General features: G+C 32.7%; 1 protein-coding gene across 1 annotated transcript in view; it reads left to right on the top strand.

Moving 5' to 3' along the window:
* Nucleotides 1-25,240, top strand: part of LOC139509326 (polycystin-1-like protein 2) — a 44,987-nt gene that overhangs the window by 159 nt on the left and 19,588 nt on the right. Inside the window, exons 2-6 of the mRNA XM_071296122.1 lie at nt 1,308-1,544; nt 14,192-14,633; nt 16,944-17,495; nt 18,361-18,464; nt 20,530-20,763. Coding sequence (XP_071152223.1) covers nt 1,308-1,544; nt 14,192-14,633; nt 16,944-17,495; nt 18,361-18,464; nt 20,530-20,763 — 1,569 coding nt within the window. The remainder of the gene's footprint in view (nt 1-1,307; nt 1,545-14,191; nt 14,634-16,943; nt 17,496-18,360; nt 18,465-20,529; nt 20,764-25,240) is intronic.

Raw genomic sequence — 25,240 nt, 5'->3', positions numbered from 1 at the left:
TTCAATCTTTCATTCAAAAGTAATGCGTCACAGTTTTTATTTCACGAATAAAGTATATAGAATACCGATGAAAGCTATGTTGGTGCAACTCTTCGCGTTCTTTTAACAAATATTACGTTTTATCAAGTACTTGAACTTTTATAAGTTCGACATTAACTCATTCGGAAGCTGCCACATACATGACATATGCAAATAACATGTGTTTACCCTAATAAAAGAACTAACCATAGAAACCTGGTTATTTATTTTGTATACCAGACGTCACTTTCGTCTACAAAAGACTATTCCCTCACTCTTAAATAAAAAAAAAGTATTGTTGAAATAAGTTACGATATTGAAAATTGCTATAGAGTCACAATTCCGAAAGATTTTACCTAATACATCTAATATAATCAATCCTCGTAGGAAATTATTAGAAAAAAAATCTATTAACGAACAAAAGTTTTTAATAAATCAAAATGGAATCGTGGTCGACCGATAACTTTATATTATTCGGTAAAAAAAATCATATAGACGTTAAAAGGTAATGTGCAAAGATCACGATAAACATAATAAAACAAGAATGCTATTCGTGGCAATGGCTGCTTTAGATGAATAAAATTTAAACCATTCAAATGGAAACAAATGTACCTCCTCATGGCCAGAAGAACAAACTGTCAAAAGACAAACAACATTCCCTGATCCTCTAGTGACACGCCTCATGCTGCTACAAGTAAAACTCAAGTCTCAAGTCGTTTTCGGTGATGTTACAATCAGGACAAAGAAATGGGATTATGAACCCATCTTTTTCATCTATGACAGAGATATAGTCCATACTGGTCACTGAAACCATGATCGAGCTCAGTAAACTATCAATTATAATCAATGAAATGATTATCAATAGAATTCAACTTTACTAAACAGATCCGGTTTCTGTATGATTACATTAAAACAAAAGGCAGAATTGACAGACAAGAAGATAAGATCTAGAATGAATACATTTACCGAAAACTAATATCACCGATTAGATCATAGTTGTCTGAAATCCATATAACGTGTCCAAGCTTAAACTAGTTTTTGTCATTGCTTGTAGAAAATGTCTGCTGAACAGTAACATATTCAGCAATACGATATTAAAATATCATAAAAGGGTTACAATAGGATTCGTCCGTTACCAGATAAGGTATTCTGCATGACATTTATATTTATTTATTATCGGAATCCACTGAGTATAAAACATACTTCATATTACATCTATTATCAATTTATTTAACTATATATACTGCAAAGTCATTAAAAGTCGATACAAGTTTTTGTTTTCCTTGCAGGTTAGACCGCTTGTCAGTGACACGGAATCTAGTTTGCTAAAAATGATGATTCTTCTAATAGAGAGACAAAACATTGATCTTATAGAGATATCTGGCGATTTAACTATATCAGGGTACAGAATGTTAGTCAGAGATATTTTCTTCCAACCATCAATATTTAACGTGTTACGTATACCACCAACTCCAGAAAACCTCGCAGCAAATAGTTCCTATGCAGACAAGACTGTTATTTTTTTGGTAAGAGCATATATTTTGTAGGTATATATCTGAAAGAACTAGAAAAACAAATACGCAAAGTATATTTTAAATTATATTCTTAATCTTATTCATGAAATTTGTAGTATTTCATTTTTTTGTTAAGCACTAACATAGGAAAACAATGGAAGTAAGCTGCTAGCGGAAATGATATTTCGTTTAATGTATTATAGACGTAAGAACAATGACAAGATGTGGATGGATGCAAAAATGATTTTCAATATTTCTTATTTATTCAAGAGAAATTTCGTGTTTTTCATTTTCCTATCAATTTGGTTAACAGTTAAAAATGTTCAACTCAAAGCACTATACTTCCTCATAAGTCTATCAAACCCATTTTTTCTTATGATTATCAAAAAAAATCGGAAGGAAAAATGTATTTCCTGTAACGCACACAAAACTTTCTAATGTAAAAAAGGTCGATATGCTATAGGATGTATAGATGTACTTACTTGTGGTGTAATCTGACGATTACAGGCGGAAACCACGTTGAAATTAAACAACAGAAATGGAACTCTTTGATAAAGAAGGTGAAAAGGCAAAGTTGGTAATTTCAGCTGTTTACATCTGTCTCTATGGGCTTTAAAAGTTTAATGAATGTGCCTAATTTAGGATGTTAGCATCTTTCGTATGTGTTTTTACTTAAATTATTGAATTGATCTTCGAGATATTTGGAAACTTTTAAATTATAGATAAGTTGTAACAAAACAGTCGATTGGGATAGGTTCAAGTTCTCGTTGATCTTTTTTGTGCATAAGCATAAATTCTGCTGAAATTCCGAAAAAGATTATAGATTTATCTTCTCAAAGCATCAATTTGGAAAAGTTCTGAATTGGCAAGAATTTCACGAAAAGAGGAAGTTGGGTACACCTTTTTGGGTTAGGCGGGTTTAAGTTGACTATTCTGTCTTGAAAACGAATAAAAGAAAAATATTTGATATATCATCATTCAGATTCTAATATTTTTATATATATATATTAAGGCTGTAGGTTGATACAAAACATTAAAACTTTCCAGTACTCAAAGATGAAATGTATGGGTCAAGTGTTATACCTTTATAATGAGTCATAAAAACATTGTAAGCGTGTTCGAATAGCATATTTTTTCACTAAAGGTACTTAACGATAAACTTCTTTTTTTGGATTTCAAAAATGCATAATTTCTCAAACGTGATTTTTTTGTGTGTATGCTATCTAGGGTAATTAGTCTTCAACTTCTGAAAATGTTTAGCCTGCCCTTCCACGAACTATTTAATTATATTTTTTTTAATGATTTTGATCCCTGATTACTTCAAAAATAAAGCTACACCTGTTATTTCTTATACTTACACCAAGTCTAATGCATCCAAGATTTTCAGCACACCTGATTACTTCAAAAATAAAGCTACACCTGTTACTTCTTATACTTACACCAAGTCTATTGCATCCAAGATTTTCAACCAGAAGAGAGTTTTAGAGGCCTTTAATCTCAAAGATACGAAATCCAAGCCTCCGGATTGCTCATGTGCATCGTCACAATACCATTAGGTAGCAATAAACAGTTAGGAAAAATACTAAAATTTGCACTCATGAATTTTACCCTCCCCTTTTCTTTGCTTTCTTGCAATAACAAGCTTACTGTTTGTGTCATATATGGGCATATGTATGTAATCAGAATCTTTCATAGATTTTATATCCAGTATATAAAATGGTAAAATATAATTTCTTTTTGGTGTATCCATGGCAACAATCTGCATTTATTTGTTAAAAAATATTGCAAAAAGGGGGGGAAAGATGTCACATATTTCCCCAAAATTTGACTAAAAGTAGAATTTCAATCGCTTGAAGTAATACCTTTTCTGAAACTGTGTACATATATCATTCAGCAAATCCAATGAAAATCATATGTCTTTCATCTCATTTTTTTGTAAAATTGCGTCAAAAACTTCGTGTAGAAAAAGAGTGTTTGTAAACAGTACATTAATTTCTGGACCGATGGCCGGTCTAGCTATGAAAAAACGGATTGTCAAACAGAAAACAGCCCATAAAACAGGTAAAAAATAGTCTTGATGCACTTATAAACCATCTTTGAAGGCTAAATTAGCACTCATCTGTCTAAAAATGAATTTTATTACACAATAACTTTCCTATTTGAAAAATCCACAGGGGCCAAAATGCGAAACTAAACTCCTAACTGTGTATTGCTACCTTATAGTCCAGCTGGTCATGTTATTACTGGTGACCTTGGCATCGTTACCAATAAACAACTTAGAGAGTTGTTAGCCAAGGGACCAAAATATAGAATCCCCCATCCCATCAACTGGAAAAAGAATTTCAAGTTACTGATGGATGCAGTTGAGGACTATGCAAAAAAATGGGTAAAGCGTGAACCAGACGAACCAAAACTGGACACTTTGCCTGAATGGATCAAAGCTATTCGATCATGCATTCAGAGGCGCATACAACAACTACGATGTAATATGAGTGCAAGAGTTACTAACCCTTTCAATAATTCGGATGTTGTGGATGCTTTATCCTCTTTGCATGACAAATATGTCGTTGTTCCAGCAGATAAAGCCTCCAATAATATTGTCTTCGTATGTAAAAAACATTATTTGCAATGTCTCACAACAAAACTTGGAATAAATAAAACTACTGGTAACCCTACATATTCTTTAACATCATTTACCAAGGACGAAATTATACAAAATCATGAATCTGTCCTTCTTTTTTTTGGTATCAACATCAAAGAAAACGAAGAAAATTTACCTTCCTTATACTGGATACCTAAATTACACAACACTCCATATAAAGAACGATACATAGCTGGTTCTTCAAAATGTTCGACTAAACATCTTTCTAAAGTACTAACTACTATTCTTTCTACAGTTAAAGGTGGGCTTCAAAAATATTGTTATGAGATATATTCTACCAGTGGTGTTAACCAGATGTGGATTCTCAAAAGATCTACTGCCTAATCTTCGATCACAATACCCTACTATTCCCCATGCTCAGTTGAAAGATCGACTTCACCATCTCATAAAACAGAGCTTTTTCTATAAAAATGGGAATCGTAGATACAAATTTCTGGTTTTGGGTTACAATAATTCATATTTTGTGAAGAATCACACTGAATCTTCCAGAAAATATACTGAAAATGATATTATCAAAATGCTGGACTTTTTGATCGACAATATATTTGTTGAGTTTGGAGGATTTATATTTCAACAGACAGTCGGTATTCCAATGGGTACTAATTGTGCACCCCTACTGGCCGATTTGTTTTTGTACTCGTATGAAGCAGAAATCATTCAAAACCTTCTAAAGGACAAAAAGAAAAAGCACCTTGCGAAATTCTTTAATTTTACTTTCCGATATATTGATGATGTTCTATCATTGATTAACCCATATTTCAGCCAATACCTACATCTCATATATCCCAGCGAACTTGAAATTAAAGATACTACTGATACTAGAAGGACTGCTTCATACCTTGATATTTGTAATATATTTGCTATGTAATAATACAATCCAGTTTCTATAACTAATTTATTAACAAGTACATGTACATCGTTTGATGGTCAGACTACAGAATGACAACATGTGTATAAGAACTTCAATTGATCTATTTAATTACATGTTTATTTAAGAATGTGCAGACATTTGAGAGTTGCTGATCTGTCAATTATAATTACTGTAACGGATGATACGGTAATAAAGTGAGGTGAACTTTATAACACTTCTCCGGCCTTAGATAAAAACAAATTAAAAACAAATTAACTCAATTACAGAAAATTAATTTCTTTTCACGGCTACTGATTGATAAGTCCATATCAGTTTGAAAAAACAAAATGTCAGATCACAAAGATTCATTCGTTAAAGTTTGTCTGCACTGAAACTATAATGTCCTACTATGAAAATAAAAATGTTCGCACTGGTCTTGTTGATATTTCTTACACTAATTGATATGTACACACATGCACTGCGAAGTACTTAATTAATGCACATCAAACGGTTGTGAGGATTATTATGCCTCTTTATAAATCAACCATTTATTTCAACACAAAATCCTTTAAATGCGATGGTTCTTTTCTTATTCTTTTCGGATAGCGTGGTTCTTTTTGTTCAATCATGTTTGACGGTTTCTCGATTTGTGGTTGATCGGTCTCAGGAGTACTTATCGGTATAGTTATTTCTGGCTCAAACAAATCACTGTCATTGTCACATTTTTCTTCATTTTCGTTGTTTGTGCAATCGAAGTTTCGTACTCTGATGTAGTCAATATGTCTACGAATGACAAGTCCATCTTGCAATTTAATATGAAATGAAAGTGGTCCTGATTGTTTTATAACTTCTGCTGGAATCCATTTAATCTTTGAACCAATTGCGAAATTTCGGGCAAATACTCCCTGTCCTACATTAATTTGTCTGTTCACAGATTTCTTATTGTGATAATGTTTCTGTTTTTGTTGTCTCTCCTGAACTCGCTTCTCGATATTTGGAAAAACTAAATCTAGACGTGACTTGAGTTTCCTTTTCATTAGCAATTCTGACGGTGCCAGGCCCTGTCGTTGTTTGTGGCGTAATACGGTAGTTGAAAAGAAAACGGTTCAACTTTTCCTGGATAGTTCCTTCTTTGATTTTCTTCATTCCTTCTTTGTATACAATCGTGTACTCATATGCAGCTAAAGTCAGTGCCCACCTTTGAATTCGAGATGCGGGCATTGTAGGTATAGGTTGATCTTCTCGAAATAAACCTATGAGCGGCTTGTGATCGGTTGTGATGGTAACGGGGTGTCCATACAAATATTGATGAAAGGAGTAGGTCCGGTAAGGACTCATTTTGGCCTCAAATTTCAGTTTCATCTGACGAAAGATTTAGACCACTTTTTAAACACTTAAGTGTCCATTTCACTTGATTCAATTAGTTTATGTGAAAGATTTTAACTGATAAAGTCATTAAAAATGATCCGATTGAAGCTCAAATATGAAAAATCTCTCAAATATGCCAAAAAACGTCACTACTCAGATTGTTTTGTCAAAAATGAAAGTGGCCGCATCCGTGTTCATCCAAAACCTTTATGTATGTTATGTATTATCATAAAATACAACTTACATTGCAATATTAAGGATGAACACGAATGCGGCCACTTTCGTTTTACACGGAAACCGTCTAAAATTTAACTAAAATGATAGAATTTTCAAGATTTCAGTAATTTAGCATGACTTAATGGTGCTACAACCCGATATATGTGCATTGCATTGTCAAAAACAGCCCATATTTATGTAGTAGAAGCATTCAACTGTCCAATAAATAAGTAAAAGTTTACATTTTAACAATTTTGTAAAACTGTTTTTTTTGGGCCAAAAAGGGCCCTTACCGGACCTACTCCTTTCTTGATACCAAATATTATGGTCAGCCTCTCCTTCTCAAGAACGGAATAATTCTTCTCTGCTGATGTAAGTGTTCGAGATGTATAAGCTATAGGTTTTTCGCTGCCATCGTCATTTTATGCGAAAGTACGGTGCCTAATCCATATGGTGATGCATCACATAGCTAATATTAATTTCTTTTTCGGATCGAAATGTACAAGTACTGATGCGGATTTCAACAGCTGTTTTAACTCTATGAACGCTTTTTCCTGTTCTTTTTCCCAACTCCATTCTGTGTCTTTCTGTAGAAGTACATGTAGCGGCTGTAACAAGTGAGACAAATTCGCTAAGAATCTATTGTAATAGTTCAGCATTCCAAGATAAGCTTTCAGTTCTGTCACGTTTGTCGGACTTGGTACTTTATCGATCGCCTCAACTTTACTTTCCACTGGATATATTCCGTGTTTGTTTATTTTAAATCCCAAATAAACAACTTCTTCGGCCATGAACACACACTTCTGTTTCTTTAACCGAATTCCGATTCTCTTAAATCTAGACAATACCTCAGAAAGAGTATTAAGATGTTCCTCTCTTATTCTACCCGTTATCAGTATATCATCTACTCGAACCAAAACATTGGCTATGCCTTGAACAACATTTTCAAGTGTTCTTTGAAAAATACCTGGGCTGGACGCTACACCATACGTAAGTCTATTGTATCTGAATAAACCCTTATGCGTGTTTATAGTCACATACCACTTACTGTCCTCATCAAGTTCAATCTGTTGATATGCTTGGTTTAAATCCAATTTTGTATATTCTTTTCCTCCTCCAAGCGTTGCGTATAAATCCTCTGTTTTAGGAATAGGATAATTATCCAACTTTGAAACGGCATTAACGGTTACCTTGTAGTCACCACAAATTCTAATAGATCCGTTCTCATTAACTACAGGTACTATCGGAACGGCCCAGTCGGAAAATTCCACTTGCTGAATCTGACCCTCCTTCTCAAGACGTGCAAGTTCCATCTCCACTTCATCCTTCAACGCATACGGCAAAGGGCGAGCCTTGAAATATTTCGGTACGGCACTCTCATCAACATAAATCTTGGCTTTCATGCCTTTTACAGTTCCAAGTTCATCTTTGAAAACCTCCTTATTTACTTCCAAGATCACATTTAAATCACTCGATTGATTATCACTTCCAACGACGGAGAAAATATCATTCCAATCCAGTTGGAGTTTGTTCAACCAGTCTCGGCCAAGTAAAATCGGACCTTTACGCTTCGCTATCAGTAATGGTAGTTTTGCGCTTTCCTTCTTGTAGTTGACATTGACGATTGCACGTCCTATTACAGGAATCTGCTCTCCCATGTATGTTCGGATTTTAGCACTTGTCGATTCGATTCTGAATTTCGACTTGTATTCCTTGTAAGTATCCTCGCTCATGATAAAAAGGGACGCTCCGGTATCTATTTCCATGGCTATTTCACATTCATTCACATCGATTTGCACTTTGTATGCCTCATTAGATTTATTTCCAAAATGAAAAACTGAGTAAACTTCATTTTCACTTTCACTACTTTCATCCTGCTCCATGAAATGAGCACGTGGTTTAAAACGCGATTTAAACTCTCTGTGATTTTCACTTAAATTCCCATTGGCAGATTTGTTACGGCATTTCTTTGCGATATGTCCTTTCTTTTTACAACTGTGGCATTTTGCATCCTTGCACCTGCATTCAGCGGCTAAGTGATTTCCTCCACAACGGTAACAATCTCCTTGTTTCGAATTTCCAGAGTTGTTTCTTGTATATGATTTTGAAACTTTGTTGATTTGTTTCTGAAATGATCCATTTGTCCCATTCGCTTGGATGTCCTGTGCATTCTTCTCTGCAGTCTCCATAGCGGTAGCAATTTCCAATGCCTTTTCAAATGTTAAATTCGGCTCTGCTAACAGTCTCCTCTGTATGCGGTCACTCTTTATCCCGACGACTAACCTGTCACGTAACATCGCGTTTAACGTGTCACCATAATTACAGTGTTCTGACAGACTTCTTAGTGCTGCAATAAATGTCCTCACTGACTCATCGCTGTGTCTTGTTCTACTGTTAAATTTAAATCTCAGTATGATTTCTGATGGTACTGGGTCTCGGTGGTCTTTCACTAGTTTTGTTAAATCGGCCAGTGATTTCGTTCCTGGTTTGGCTGGTGCTAATAAATCCCTTATTAATTTGTAGGTATTCTTCCCACATACACTTTAAGTAAATACCCCTTTTCTGGTCTTCTTCGTCTATCTCATTAGCATTAAAATAATGTTCCATACATTTTACATATTGTGTTCAATCTTCGGATTCATCAAAAGATTCTAATTTCCCGTAAGTCGGCATTGTCACTTGTAGAAATTCACATTTATTTTAATATCCTGTTTTTACCTCGTCGCCAAAATGTGTAATATATTTGCTATGTAATAATACAATCCAGTTTCTATAACTAATTTATTAACAAGTACATCGTTTGATGGTCAGACTACAGAATGACAACATGTGTATAAGAACTTCAATTGATCTATTTAATTATATGTTTATTTAAGAATGTGCAGACATGTGAGAGTTGCTGATCTGTCAATTATAATTACTGTAACAGATGGTACGGTAATAAAGTGAGGTGAACTTTATAACAATATTTTCCTCAATATTGACGCAAATGGACGACTTCACACGAAAATCTATGATAAATGGGACGATTTCAACTTCCCAATTATCAATTTCCCATTTCTCAGCAGTAACATACCCTCTGCCCCTTCGTATGGTGTTTACATATCACAATTGATACGTTATTCTCGTGCATGTTCACACTATACGGACTTCATATACAGAAGTGTGCTCCTTACACAGAAACTGCTTCAACAAAGTTATGAGGAGTACAGATTAAAATTGACACTCCGTAAATTTTATGGACACCATCACGAATAAGTTGATCCATACGATGTGTCTTTGACCAAACTAGCTAAGGACATTTTTACCACATGGTAGATCGTGGTTTGTCATTACGTCGTCTAATCTTTTAATTACCGAACGTGACTTATTCCCGATTGTGACTGTTTTGCTGAGTGTGAATTCGCATTACTATAAGACGTGTTACTGTACTTATCTATTCCAAATTCATGTATTTAGTTTGATGTTATATTTGTTAAATTTGTAATTTTCATCGGAGTTTGTCAAATTGGTTGACGTCTTTTCTATTATATTCATGTGTTATGGTGAAGAAAATTAATCACCACCTTCATTTATTAGTTTTGATTTTGTTCAACGTAATCTGTACGATATTTTATGATTGAAGTTAGATTCAAAACAAACCGGACATATATATAATATAGTTTATTGCTACTAATTAGTATTGCAATGTGCATTGTGTTTAAATGTAATATCAATATTTAGTTCTATTATAATCTTAAATCAATCCAATTTATATCTTATTTTTGAGATATAGTTTTTCAAATGTGACGTCATTTTCGTGCTGTTTCAGAAATTCAAATGTCTGCGTGACGTAATTTTTGTGCCTTTTTACTACTTCGTATGTGACGTCATTTTATGACTTTTTACGTTGAGGCCTAGACCAAGTCGGGTGTGTCTATTTTCTGTGTTGGTCTTCAATGTATTATGTATTCGGGTTTAGTTTTCTGTAATTAGTTAAGACTTCAGTTTTATCAAGTAAATCTTTTATATTCATTTGATAAAATTAACTGTTTGTAAAGGATAAATTGTTCTAAATCAAAAGGATGTTACTATCGCAAGTAGAAAAACCTAGCCGTATTTGGCACAATCTTTTTCATTTTTTTGATCCTCAGAGCTGTACAACTTTGTACCCCTTTTTTTGACTTTCGAACTTTTATATCTGGGCGTCACTAGTAATTCTTGTGTGGACAAGGCGCGGTTTTTACGTATTGAATTTTAAACCTGATGCCTTTTGTTATCTATTATTCATGTTTTTCTTTGCCTAATACGTTCTCCTATTTATTTGTATTGAAGTCCTGTATTATTATGTTGTCATTTTAATGTTATATTTAACAATGCCATTAAAGTGCGAGGTTTGGCATGCCACAAAACCAGGTTCAACCCACCATTGTTTTCTTTAAAAATGTCCTGTACCAAGTCAGGAAAATGGCCATTGTTATATCATAGTTCGTTTCTGTGTGTGTAACATTTTTACGTCGTGTTTCCGTTGTGTCGTTTGTTTTCTCCTATATTTGAGTGTGAATTCACATTACTGTAAGACGTGTCACAATACTTTTCTATCCCAAATTCATGTATTTGGTTTTGATGTTATATTGGTTATTCTCATCGGATTTTGTCTAATGCTTAGTCCGTTGCTATGTGTGTTAAATTTGAATGTAGTGTCGTTGTTCTCCTCTTATATTTAATGCGTTTCCCTCAGTTTTAGTTTGTTTCCCCGATTTTGTTTTTTTGTCCATAGATTTACGATTTTTGAACAGCGGTATACTACTGTTGCCTTTATTGATCAATCTAACATTACCACTGAAAAACGATCAAAGACGGTTTAAATTGACCAAATGCATAAAAGTGCATTAATTGATGCTCAATAGCCAATAGAAACATTTGTCTTTTAAAATACAACTTGCATATAAGGATCGTAAGGATACTATGTGGATCTGTTTTCAAAAGATAAATAAACAGCGCATCATCACACCAATGGCTTTCATTTTTCACGATTATAGAATATAGGTGGCTTAAAAGGGAGATAGTTTTGACGTAGGAGAACCCTTACTAATCAAAGCTGAAATTTTTTTTCATGACAACGGATCGATATGTACGTTTTGGCAATAAAGTTTATTAACAGGTTTTATGTATTGCCGTGGACGTCTTTTTCGCACTTTAATAGCAGATTCGTCCTGTAAAATAGCCGTTACATTTCATTCAATCAAAAAAAGTTTACATCAATCGTGGTGTAAATGACAACGTTATTAACAAAATAACAGAAAATACAAATTAATGGTAAAAACAAAACAAAGCAGTGTACAAAACATATACTATGAAACATAAAAATAGGAAAATATATGATGTAAAAAAATACTGAACTCCGAGGAAAATTCAAAAAGGAAAATCCAAAATCAAAAGGCAAAATCAAAAGTCCAAACATATTAAACGAACGGATAACAACTGTCATATTCCTGACTTGGTACAGGTATTCTCTAAATTAATGTAGAAAATGGTGGATTGAACCTGGTTTTATAGCTAGCTAAACCTCTCACTTGTATGACAGTCGCATCAAATTCCATTACATTGCCAACGATGCATGAACAAAACAAACAAACTCAAAGAATAAAAAATGTCAAAAATAGGGGTACAACAGTCAACATTGTGTAATCATCTTAATATCACTATAAAAACAACAAATGTAACGAAGAAGCACAAAAAGGCATACATCAAATTTAACATACTCATTTTGTTTTTCTTATACGACTTAATTTATCTATGTAAAGTCTACCCATAAAGAATAGAAGGTTTTCAGTACTGGTGTAAAATTGCGCGTTTGAAATTCGCACAGGTAGACATAAAAATAATGTTGTCGTTCAAAGTATGACGGCATACATAAATGTAGAGTCATGTTAAGTAGATATAACAGAAAACAGATTTAACAGTAAAAGTAATAATAATTAATAAAATAATTGTGTGGTTCAAAGTATAACGAGATCCATAAGTACAGTTTCACGTCAAATGTATATCATAAAAAAAGACAACAGAAAAAATAGTAGTATTGAATAAAATAGTTTTGTCATTCATAGTATTCAAGATCCATAAGAAAAAGTAATATAAATAAATGAAATAATTTTGTCGTTCAAAGTATGATGTTTTACATAACCACAGAGTCACTTCAAAAGAATATCTAAAAAAACTGACTTAACAGTACAAGTAATATTAATAAATACAAATAAAATAATACTATTACACGTTATTAAGATGATAACCAACGTCAGTACGCAAAATCTATACTTCAAGACCATCTTGTAATATTTGTGAAGTTGATACGGAATATTTATCAACTCGTTCTTGGTATCTTCCGATGAACTTTTTTAGAAAAAGGACGAGACGTTCTTTGACATACCCCTGATTCATCAACTTTCTGATCAGACACTGGTGACGTTTTACAAAGTCTGAATAGGAGCTGCAAGCTCTTGAATACCTAATAAGTTGGGAAATGTAACTTCCTTATGCAGGTGAAGTTGGTATATTACTACTAAGGTGGGGGAAATTGATAATTTCAAAATTAAAATCGTCTCATTTGTCATAGATTCTGGTACTGAGATGACTGTGTATGTCAAATTCGAGGTATAAGTTTAAAAATGAGGCGGAGGAAGCCGTGTCTGTGGTCTCCTTAATTTCTAGTTCTGGTGGGTATATTAATGGAACCCAATCAGAAAAGTCCGGATTGTTAATGGAAAGAACATCATCAATATATCTGAAAGTGAAAATTAAATAACCTGGCTTCTTTGATCTTCTTGTTTTTGACAAGTGTCCGAAGGAACTATGCAAACCAAATGATATAATAAATAATTTTTAAATTCATATGAAACCTCAAATTTAAAAAAAAATGATGCATATGTTTTTTTTATAACTAAATGGATAGTTTATATTATAGAACCTATCTACATATATTTTTTTCTGAAGAAAATCCTTTGATTTGTCCACATTAAGATAAAGTTTACTTTTTTTTTAAATTGCTTGCTTCCCGGAAGCAATTCGCCGACATCTTTTCCGTATGCAAAGTGACCTTAGCGTATCTCATTGAAATAAACTATTATTTAATTGTACATGTTATACACGTGCTCAATATCCATGTTTTTTGTTGATTGTTTACTATAAGGTGACAATCGGTAAACTTTGGCTTCAAAACACGACAGATATTTAGCCACCAATTTCTTTCGTCCGTAAACTTTTCACTTTTTCATTTCTATTTTAGAACCACATATTAAGATCAATATATTTAACTGCTATTTGTTTCCATTGTTTAATCATATGATGAAATAAAGATCATAACACTTCATTTTTCATATCTGATGTATTATCAGCCATAGAGCCTTATTTTCTTTGGCTGATATTGAACACTGGGCTGTATATAGATCGGATATGAAAACTACCATGTAATAATCTGATATTTTCGGATTGTATTGTAATATGGTTAATCAAATACTGCTTCACTCAAACAATCGGTTTTTATCATTATGTTTAAGCTGGTGTATTTGTATACTTATTTTTAAGATGATAGTCGTCGATCAAAGCTTGTTTACCTTTGTTCCTGACCCATATGGTTTGAATTCCGGTATCTTTAAAACATTTCTGATGGATGCAGACGGACAACCTGTCGAAATATTCAATTCAATAGACTTCTTATTTGCTTCAAATGAAATACAGGACGGAACAAATGTTGGAAATCCTTCAACTAATGGAACAGAAAATCTGGAAGCTTCATTTGATTTTGGAAGTGAAAACGGTATGGTTAGTGTATTATTGAGCAGTTTGCAAGAATGCACAACAACCGTGTCATCTACCAATTCAACATTCGATATAGTTACCATTGGGTTGAATACAGTTATAAAAGACGAATCTCCTTCCAATATCAACATTAGTTTCTACGATCAGTCACTACAATTTTTTGCCAGGCCACCTAATCCACCAATGGATATGTTTGTACATTGTAAAGGTAAACATTGTTACTACGCATTAACCCACCAATGGATATGTTTGTACATTGTAAAGTTAAACATTATCACTGCGCATTAACCCACCAATGGATATGTTTGTACATTGTAAAGTTAAACATTATTACTGCGCATTAATCCACCAATGGATATGTTTGTACATTGTAAAGGTAAACATTATTACTACGCATTAACCCACCAATGGATATGTTTGTACATTGCAAAGGTAAACAATATTATTGTGCATTAATCCACCGATAAATATGTTTGCACATTGTAAAGGTAAACATTATTACTAAGAATTTAGTTAGTGCGTTAACTATTTTAGCGATTATCTTTCTTTCTAAAATAGACATAAATGAATTTTACAGCTACCATGTTCTTGGTTTTTTTTTAAGTTTAACTTCGATTATTCATCCATTTTAAACCTAAAAAAAAATAATCGTAGGTTGACACATGACTACAAGTAGTACAAGAAATTCATTTTAATAGCTGACATGTGTTGATACCCTTTTGACCCCTTTCTATGAAGGTATAATTAGTTATCAAAGGTACCAGGATTATAATTTAATACGCCAGACGCGCGTTTCGTCTTCATAAGACTCATCTGTGACGCTCAGATCAAAATAGTTATAAAGCCAAACAAGTACAAAGTTGATAGCATTGAGGACTCAAAATTCCAAAACAAGTTGTGCAAAATACAGCTAAGGTTATCTATTTCTGAGATAAGAAAATCCTAAGTTTTTCGTAAAATTGATAGTTTTGTAAACAGGAAATTTATAAAAATGACCATATAATTGATATTCATGTCAACACGACAGTGCTGACTACTGGGCAGGTGATACCCTCGGGGACGAAACGTCCACCAGCAGTGGCATCGACTCAGTGGTGTTAGTAGTTATCAAAGGTGCCAGGATTATAATTTAATACGCCGTTTCGTCTACATAAGGCTCATCAGTGACGCTCAGATCATCTGAGCGTCACTGATGAGCCTTATGTGACAAACAAGTACAAAGTAAGAAAAGGAGATATATAAGAACGATATATAAGTAAAGGAGACACATAAGAACGCTGAAAATGAAAGAGAAAATATACATCAACTGTATTAAAATAGGAACAGTATGATACATATAGATTCTACCACTGCATCGAGTGTAATACGATATTTATCCACTCGAGAGAGTTAAATTTTCAAATTTAAAACACGAGGCTTGCCCGAGTGTTTTAAATATTAAAAATTTAACTGTCGAGAGTGGATAAATATCGTATTACACGAGATTTGGTGGTAGAATCTGTTTCTCTAATGATTTTCTAACATTATGCAGGCAAACTTATTCCTTCTTTTCCAATGATCTGAAAAAAGATGTGTTCTTTCTATGTGACGTCATCAGGCATAGTCGCCTTTTTTCATGCCGTCACAATAGGAATTTCAGAGGAAAGCAAGAAAATTCGACGTCATAATCGGATTTTAACCAATGACGTACTGAGATCAAATGAACCACACGTTGATTAAATTTTTTTTATACAATGGTTGCAGAAAGGGATAAATTGACGAAGAATTAGAGAAATGAATCTATATAACATAGTTATATTTTTATACAGTTTTAATTAATGTCTTTGTCAATAAAAGCAGGATTATGTTAGGCAGTTTTATCAAAGCGTTATGCAGTAAAGCGATTTTATTATATTTCGCATAATTTCTATGAATTTAGATAAACGAAAATACAAACGATCATTTATTTTCATATTCAATACTTTGTCACATTCACACATGTCATATATATGTTGTGTACAAGTTGTAATGTTGTACAATTTATAATTTGTACTGATATTTTGTACAAGTTATCAGTGTTTTATGAACCGCTTAACACAAATGGACGATGCAAGCACATAGTCTTTTGTTTCACATATTTCTGTCATATTTTCGCAACTACACGATACAGTCTAGTACTGAGCATTGATACAAAAACATTATAAGAACAAAAACAATTTATTTTTATGAATATGATTTTAGTAAAGGGAGCAAAATAAAATTAGAATTTTAACTCATTTCCAGTTTTAAGACAACGAGAATAGCATTAAATTTTAAGTTGAAGTACATAAATTTGAATTTAAGACTTTAAACTGATACAGTTTAGAAGATACACTTTAATCACTTGTTGAAATTAGGTAGGTGTCAAAAAACTTATAATGTGTACAAAAACCCTGTACAAATTATAATTTGTGCAAACTTAAATATTGTACACAACATATATATATATTTGACAGTTTAGAAATATAAAGCACTTAATGGGATATTTGTTCTTTTTTAGCCTGTATTCAGCAATCAGAAGTGATATTTGTATTGGATGCTTCTGGAAGTGTTACAGCACCGTCATTCGGAGAAATGAAGGATTTTGTTGTGGCATTGGTGCAGTTGATGCAAATAGGACCAGAACAGGTCCGGATAGGGTTGTTAGTATTTTCCACAACACCAAGTGTTATTTTTCATTTAAATGAATTTACCGATTCTGCAACTATAATTACGAATATTTTAGGCGCTAATTATACAGGTGGTTCAACCTACACAGGAGCAGCTTTTAGAGAAGTTCGAACAGCAATGCTTCCTTTAGCAAGACCTGGTGTACAGCGTCTGGTTATATACTTAGCTGATGGTGCTTCATCTGATACGATTTTATTATACGACGAATCTGACATGCTTAAGGCAAGCGGTGTAGAAATTGTTGGAGTTGGAATACGAAGCTATGATTATCAAGAGTTTCAAACTGTTACAAGTGACCCAGACGCTGTTTATTTTTTTCCAGTTCCTGACTTTTCAGCTTTGACTGATTTATCGACAAATATGATTAAGCAGATGTGTGGTGGTGAGTGTCGTCCAATCTTGGAATACAAGTACCTGAGAATATATTTTGAAAAAGTAACAAATCTTTGTAAAATATGATTGTTTTCAACAGATAAAAGCTCCATGCGTTTTAAATGTCAATGAGACTGCACGTTATACCACTTCTATATCACTATATATGTGTACGGTCTTCAATAAAGTATCAAGATATAGAATGTCATGTTCTGAACGGTTATGAAAATTGGACGAGTGGTGAACATTTTGTATTTTTCCTTTTTTTATTCTTTAAAAGTACTCCAGATAAACAAAAAACAAATCCCTTTTAGAGGTATGTCTATGGTAAAAACGAAAGTATATTTCTCTTTCAAATTCTAAATAAATACACGAAGAAAACATCATTGACTACCCCATTTCATTTACTTTGAAACTTCTGTTTAATAGAACTACAAACAACATGGGAAATTGCTATTAATTGTTCATTTGGGTTATTTTTTATCGTTATTTTTCTATTTACCACGTTTCAAATAATCTTGAAATTAATGTTCTTAGACATTTGGTTAAAATATAAAATAATTTGACATCATAATCTGAACATCTATATGACTGTATAATATTTAAATACTTGTTCGTATCAATTTGATACTGTAGCATTTATTACATATGTAGTGAATTGAGCACGTTAGGTTTTGAATTGACATCTAACATATATTTCAGTAGTAAGAATTTTCTAAAAAATATTATTGGTGTGAAATACAAGGTCACCATCTTGCTAACATTTAAAAACGTAGAACATTTTTTAAGTATTTTTTATCTAATCTTCCTTGTAGGAATTTTGGTAGTATATAAAGCAATATATTACTATATTACTTGTTAGTTTAATGTTTTAGGATTATGGACGAATTTGACTTCAAATGAAATCCGGGCAGGAAAATTATCTATGTATGCCTTAAACAGTGCTGACAATAAATGGGAGAGGTCTTCAGATATAAAGGTATTGAAGCATATCAAAGCATGTTCTTTATAAAAAAAATAACATGGCGAGATTTCTCGAAAAGTAAAAGAAATGAGACTGAGTTTTTAATCTATAAACCTTTTAATATCATCTTCAAATTTTAAGCAAATACCATGCATACCTTGAAATTATAAAATAAAATTCAACACATAAACATTCACTTAAAAACGAAAACAAAAACAATTAAAAACCAATTGTTCAGAGAACAATTGAAAGTCTTTCCACACCAAAGAAATTATGATAAGAAGGTAGTTTCTTCATACTGAGGCGATAAATGATGGTTTAATTATCTTTTTTAGTGTTATTAGGGTGATAATATGCTACTTCCGGTGAAATAAATGTCACATCCGGTCTCATATGATAGCTTCTTTCACACTGATTCCAAAAATATATAGTTTCTATATACTTTTGCATGTAGAATGGTAGATAATTGGCCACTTCCGGTTTGTTGGAAGTCATTTTTAGTCTTCAGTAATCAGTTTATGTATCTATATGTTAAAATATATGGATTCTGAGTACTTTTTTGTGAAAAAACTGCAAAAAAAGCTACTTCCGGTTTTCTCAAGGTCACTTCCGGTAGCCATTTTTCAAGGTCATCTGTCACTAAACCTTTTGTTTAAGGTCAAATGTCTTTATAATGAACTTACTTGAAGTTATAATCAAATAACCTCATATCAAGACATTTCAGGGGCAACAACTCCTATAAAATGCAATTTAATTGTATAAGACTAAATGTAGCATATCTTCATTACTATTAAGCAGACATTTTGCACTTGTTCTTTTATATGTATCTCTCTAAGTAAGGGAGAAAATGCAAAAACAAGTAAAAGTCACAATTGAGAATTTGACCTTGACCTTTAACCTTGACCTCATTTTCTAAGTTAAGACCTAGGGGACTCAAATAAAAACATTCCAGGCTTATACAGTTAATTGTTTATGAGTTAAATAAACATACCGACAAATTTATTTTGTAAAGGTAGATAACTCCTATAAAATTTCATTGAATCGCTTCGATCCAAATTAGCCAAAAATTCCTGAGGATTTGACGAACAATGTGTAAAAAGAATTTTGTCGATATCTTTTTTTGTTACGAAGAAGATGCACACAGATGATAAACAGTGAATAGGGAGATAACTCTCACAAAGAAAATGGTTCGGCTTAGCAGGGTGAAATTTAAAAGCGCATAAAGTATACAATACAATATGAAAAATATCTAAGCGACATATTGCGAAACAAACATTTATCGCAAGAACAAAATTTGGCGGAAAAAAAAATAATAATCAGAAGAAAAACAATAAGTCTTTCCACAGAAAAGTGGAAAGACTTAATTATGGATTGCAACTAACTTATGGTGAACACGTGGCACGAAGCGTGAAATGATTCATTGAGAGGTTCACGAGATTAATTTATATCAGATACAAGATTCAAATTGTGATCCGAGTACTAATCGACATAAATTTATATCAAATACAATATTCAAATTGTGATCCGAGTACTAATCGTCATAAATTTATATCAAATACAAGATTCAAATTATGTTCCGAGTACTAATCGTCATAAATTTATATCAGATACAAGATTCAAAATGTGTTCCGTGTACTAATCGTCATAAATCTATATCAGATACAAGATTTAAAATGTGTTCCAGGTACTAATCAACACAACGGAATGCAAGAACATAAAACATATAATAAAATACCATTAACTCTTGTTAGGGTCCAGCAGAAGCCCGCACGCCGGGTGCAGGATGTTCTCGCCATTTTGAAACCCATTGGTGGCCTTTGGATCTTTTCTGCTCTTTGTTTGGGTTGTTTTTTAAGTATCGGCCTTCCATGTGTCTATACAAGTCTTACAGAATAGCTTATCAATATATGTTACGGCAGATATGCTATGCAACCTTTAAACCATGAGTAGTGAAAAACGAAAGATAGCTGCATAAATATATTTTAAAAGTTAAAAAAAAACCTATCATATTTTAATTTAAGAACTTCATCATGTTATAAATATGTTTTATTGATTTATGATGTATTTAATGTATTTTCAGCTAAAAGCAATAGAAGATAGCACTGTAGTATTTGAAAGTAATTTCTTTGGGACGTTCGGTGTTAAAATAATGGCGATTTCTCCGGAAACAATAGATTTCGATGAAGTGTTTACCAACTTTGATGACAAGATTGCTGATAATCCTTATGTTATTGCAATGAACTGTATTTTACTAGCAGGATTAGCTATTGGCACTGTGATAATGAGAAAACTTGACCTTGAAGACAAGAGATTGGTATGTCGGTCTTCTATTTTTTTTTTGTATATATTTAGAATAACATCAATATTATCGTAACCTTTCTAGTTTTTTCATCTTCTTCATAGAATAAATACATTAAAAGAGAAGAAGGTTTTGCTCTGTAAGTGTTTTTGCATACGAATAATTTTTGAGGACCCTGAGAAATTTTTCTAAAACAGCAATAGCAAAACAATTATGAATATAAAACCGGCGCTATTGCCTTTTTGCATATCTTAAAACAGTATGAAGGGCAAATTGTATAGTAAAATTTTGGAAATTCATATCGTTTAATATTTCTGTCAGTATATAGGGATGTGTATATTCACACATCACTGCCTTTCGTTGTATCGGAATTGCTTGACCACCCAGTTTCGTCACTAATATTAGTTACTGATTTTTCAACAATTTGCTATTTAATGTTTCGTCATGTGTCGAATGTCTCCCTTTGTATCGCCAACTCTGTTGTTTAAATATATTAAATTTCATATTCTATCGGTAAGTTTAAAGGGGATTAAACACCATTAATTTCTTGTGTATTGTGATGACCTGCTGATTAAACTTTTATATCGATCGTTTGTTGATGTTTTGACAGCATTTTGTGAGAAACGCGTTAAGTTTTGTGAAGGAGTCCTTGCTCTTTCATCCATTGTTTAAAACACGAAAGGAGTAATACACACGTTTCTCTAGAAACATGTAGTGTTTTAAAAAATGTTGATACTAGCATAGGATATTTCAATATATATGCATACAACAGCTTATCAAATATACTGTATAATGTCATTACATCATGTAAAAGCTATTTAAAAGTGTCATTTTTAGCTCACCTGCCCCGAAAGGGCCAAGTGAGCTTTTCTCATCACTTGGCGTCCGTTGTCCTGCATCCTGCGTCCGTAAACTTCTACAAAAATCTTCTCCTCTGAAACTACTGAGCCAAATTTAACAAAACTTTCAGACAAATTAGACAACCCATTGTTGGGTTGCTGACCCCGAATTTGTAATTTTAAAGAAATTTTGCAGTTTTTGGTTATTGTCTTGAATATTATAAAAGATAGAGATAAACTGTAAACAGCAATAATGCTCACCATAGTAAGATCTACAAATAAGTCAACTTGACCAAAATTGTCAGTTGACCACTTAAGGAGTTATTGTCCTTTATAGTCAATTTATATCCATTTTCCCAACATTTTAGTAATCTTTTTAAAAAAATCTTCTCCTCTGAAACTACTCATACAAATTTAACCAAACTTGGCCACAATAATCATTGTGGTATCTTGCTAAAAATATGTGTCCGGTGACCCGGCCAACTCAACTGAGATTGCCATTATGGCTAAAATAGAACATTGTGGTAAAATGTAGATTTTGGCTTATATATCTAAAACCAAAGCATTTAGAGCAAATCTGACATGGGGTAAAATTGTTTATCAGGTCAAGATGTTTGCTCTGAAATTTTCAGATGAATCAGAAAACCCCTTGTTGGGTTGCTGCCCCTGTATTGGTCATTTAAGGAATTTTTTTGCCGTTTTTGGTTATTATCTTGAATATTATTAAAGATAGAGATAAACTGTAGACAGCAATAATGTTAAGCAAAGTAAGATCTACAAAAAAAGTCAGTCTGATCATAATGATCATTTGACCCCTTAAAGAGTTATGCCCTTTATAGTCAATTTTTAGCAATTTTCGTATTTTTTTTTTTATCTTTTACAAAAATCTTCTCTCAAACTACCAAGACAAATTTAACCAAACTTGTCCACAACCATCATTAGGATATTTAGTTTTAAAAATGTGTCTGACGATCCGCCTGTGAACCAAAATGGCCGACATGGCTAAAAATAGTACATAGAGTAAAATGCAGTTTTTGGCTCATGTCTCAGAAACCAAAGCATTTAGAGCAAATCTGACAGGATATATTTATTCGATAAGTCAAGGTCTATTTGCCCTGAAATTTGTAGACCAATCAGGCATCCCGTTGTTGGGTTGCTACCACTGAATTGGTAATTTTAAGAAAATTTTGCAGCTTAAATATTATTATAGATACAGATAAACTGTTAACAGCAATAATGTACAGCAAACTAAGACCTACAAATGAGTCAGCATGATCAAAATGGTCAATTGACCCCTTAAGGAGATATTGCCCTTTATAGTCAATTTTCAACAATTTTCATAAATTTCGTAAATTTTGTAAATTTTTACAAAGTACTTTAACTTCTGGGCCAAGTTTAATATAGATAGAGATAATTGTAAGCAGCAAGAATGTTCAATAACGTAAGATCTACAAACACATCACCATCACCTTAACGCAATTTGGTCATGAATCCATCTGGGTCCTTTGTTTATGATACAAGTACACACCCGTGATATCACGGGTCCGTGACTGACTTAAAGTATATAACTATGCCTAAGCCTTATTTTAGTAATTGGTATTGTCATCTGATAAAGTCATGTCGATTATAAGATACACAGTTTTTTTTTTGCTTTCAAATCTTTCTGTTTGAACCCGTCGACCTGGAACTTATCAATTATTGGTAATATTAATTATTTGGAAAACAAAAGGTCCTGCCTATCCAGGAATGGAGTATTTTCAACCCTTTGATTATGACCCGTGTATATATCAAAATCCTAAATACACCGTTTGGTGGTGCGCCTGTCAAATGCGGAACGTACAGATAAGATAATAGCTAACAGGTGAATATACTATTGGTATCGGTATCGGATTCGACCCGGAACTTGTTAATTATTGGCAATATTAAGTATGTGGAAAACAAAAGGGTCTGGAGTGGTGTAATTTTAAATCTACACCATTGTCCTATATTAGTTCTATATAGATTTGAATTCTTTGATTTGTCGTTTTTACCCGATGACGGCTGACAAATTGGACCTCGTAATTTTAGTATTATAGATGCACATAGACCAAGGTGGGCGATACAAGCTCTTTAGAGCCTCTAGTTATTATTTCAAATAAAGGGCTTAATAAAACCAGCAAATTCGTCTTACGATCAACTTTCAGGAGACAGTTTTAATCTTAGTATAAGTAGATTCGTAGATATGAAAAATCATAAACTAAAACCAATGAATGGGAAACCATTTCGTTTCAATCAAGCACGTACTGGTCGCAGGTCACTGGTCGATGCAAGAAGGTATTAACGGTTCAAAAATCAACAGGATTTTCTTACGAGTATTAACATAAACGTATGACAACAATTTTAGTGTGTATAGGGGTAAATTCAGTAAAAAATCTCCCATTGACGTTGATGCTAATCTATGTATGGAATTAAATTTATACCTGATTTACCTTTAGAAATTGGAAACTTTCATATAACATTCATGAAAGTACAAATGTAGCTCTATCTTTTGTACTAATAAAAACACAGGGTCATGTGGCATTTTTGGGCATTCACATGGCCTTGTTTACAAACAATGTAGATTCGCACTGAATTCCTATACTGACCCCATTACTTTTCAACCCTGTAGTAAAGACATTTAGGACATTCAGCATTTATTTTATTTTTTTTTCAACTCTAGTTTTGATCCATTTGTCAGAAAATATTTATTACAAACATTATCTACCAATCAGAAGAGCATATGACTTCAGTGTTATACAGAAAGCTCTCCCCTAAATGGGCGGTCCCTGATGACGTATATTTATTTACTGAATGTACCCCTATAAGGGACTTTTTTTACTTCTTTCCCACTTTTTTTGTAATAACCATGTAAGGTATCCAATTTTCAAGTTCCAGTTTCAATACAACATTCATAAATGCTGAATTTGTAAAGATAGAGCAAAATTTATACTACAGCCCATACTGCGGCCAATGTATATTTGGTATATAAAGTTGCACATTGACTGTTTTTAAAAGAACGGTGTAAAATACTATGTTTAATAAATATGAACTGTTTTCTGTGTTTGCTTTGACCAGTATTGCAAGTACACCTAGAAACTAAAGACTTGATGTACTCTAAGTTAAATTTTTCCTTATATGGAAGTTTTTGATTAAATACCCTGAAAAGACCACAAAAAGCTTTTTTAAGCAGTTTGATACCAAATAAAACAACAATTATGTTTCATTATACTAGTACTAAATCTATGTTTTTTAAAATTACTTGTAAAGTTCACAAAATGTCAATGACAATCACTCTGCAGAAATTCCTGTTACCCCAACATCAGGATGGATTCTTCGCCAAAACTAGTCAGCCAGAACTGAAGTAGAAAAAAGTGCCAAATATGAATACATAAGACTAAGTATAACAAAACTTTGCATTTGGAAGATTAAAGTAACAATTTGAATATTTAAAAGCAATCATTTAACATAAAAATCCAGTTACAAACATTTCAACACTAGTTTCCTAGATGAAGGACATGTAATCATGAAAAGTTGTCTAGTATAATTTTTAAATAAATAAACGCAATGCGTTATGTAAAAACAAATGAATACCTTCATGCGGTCAGATTATTCGAGTGTTTTAATAAATACTAGAA

Source organism: Mytilus edulis, unplaced genomic scaffold (assembly GCF_963676685.1).
Source record: "Mytilus edulis unplaced genomic scaffold, xbMytEdul2.2 SCAFFOLD_139, whole genome shotgun sequence".
Lineage (NCBI taxonomy): Eukaryota > Metazoa > Mollusca > Bivalvia > Mytilida > Mytilidae > Mytilus > Mytilus edulis.
The sequence above is the reverse complement of the archived record's forward strand: the minus strand, read 5'-3'. Positions and strand labels throughout refer to the sequence as shown.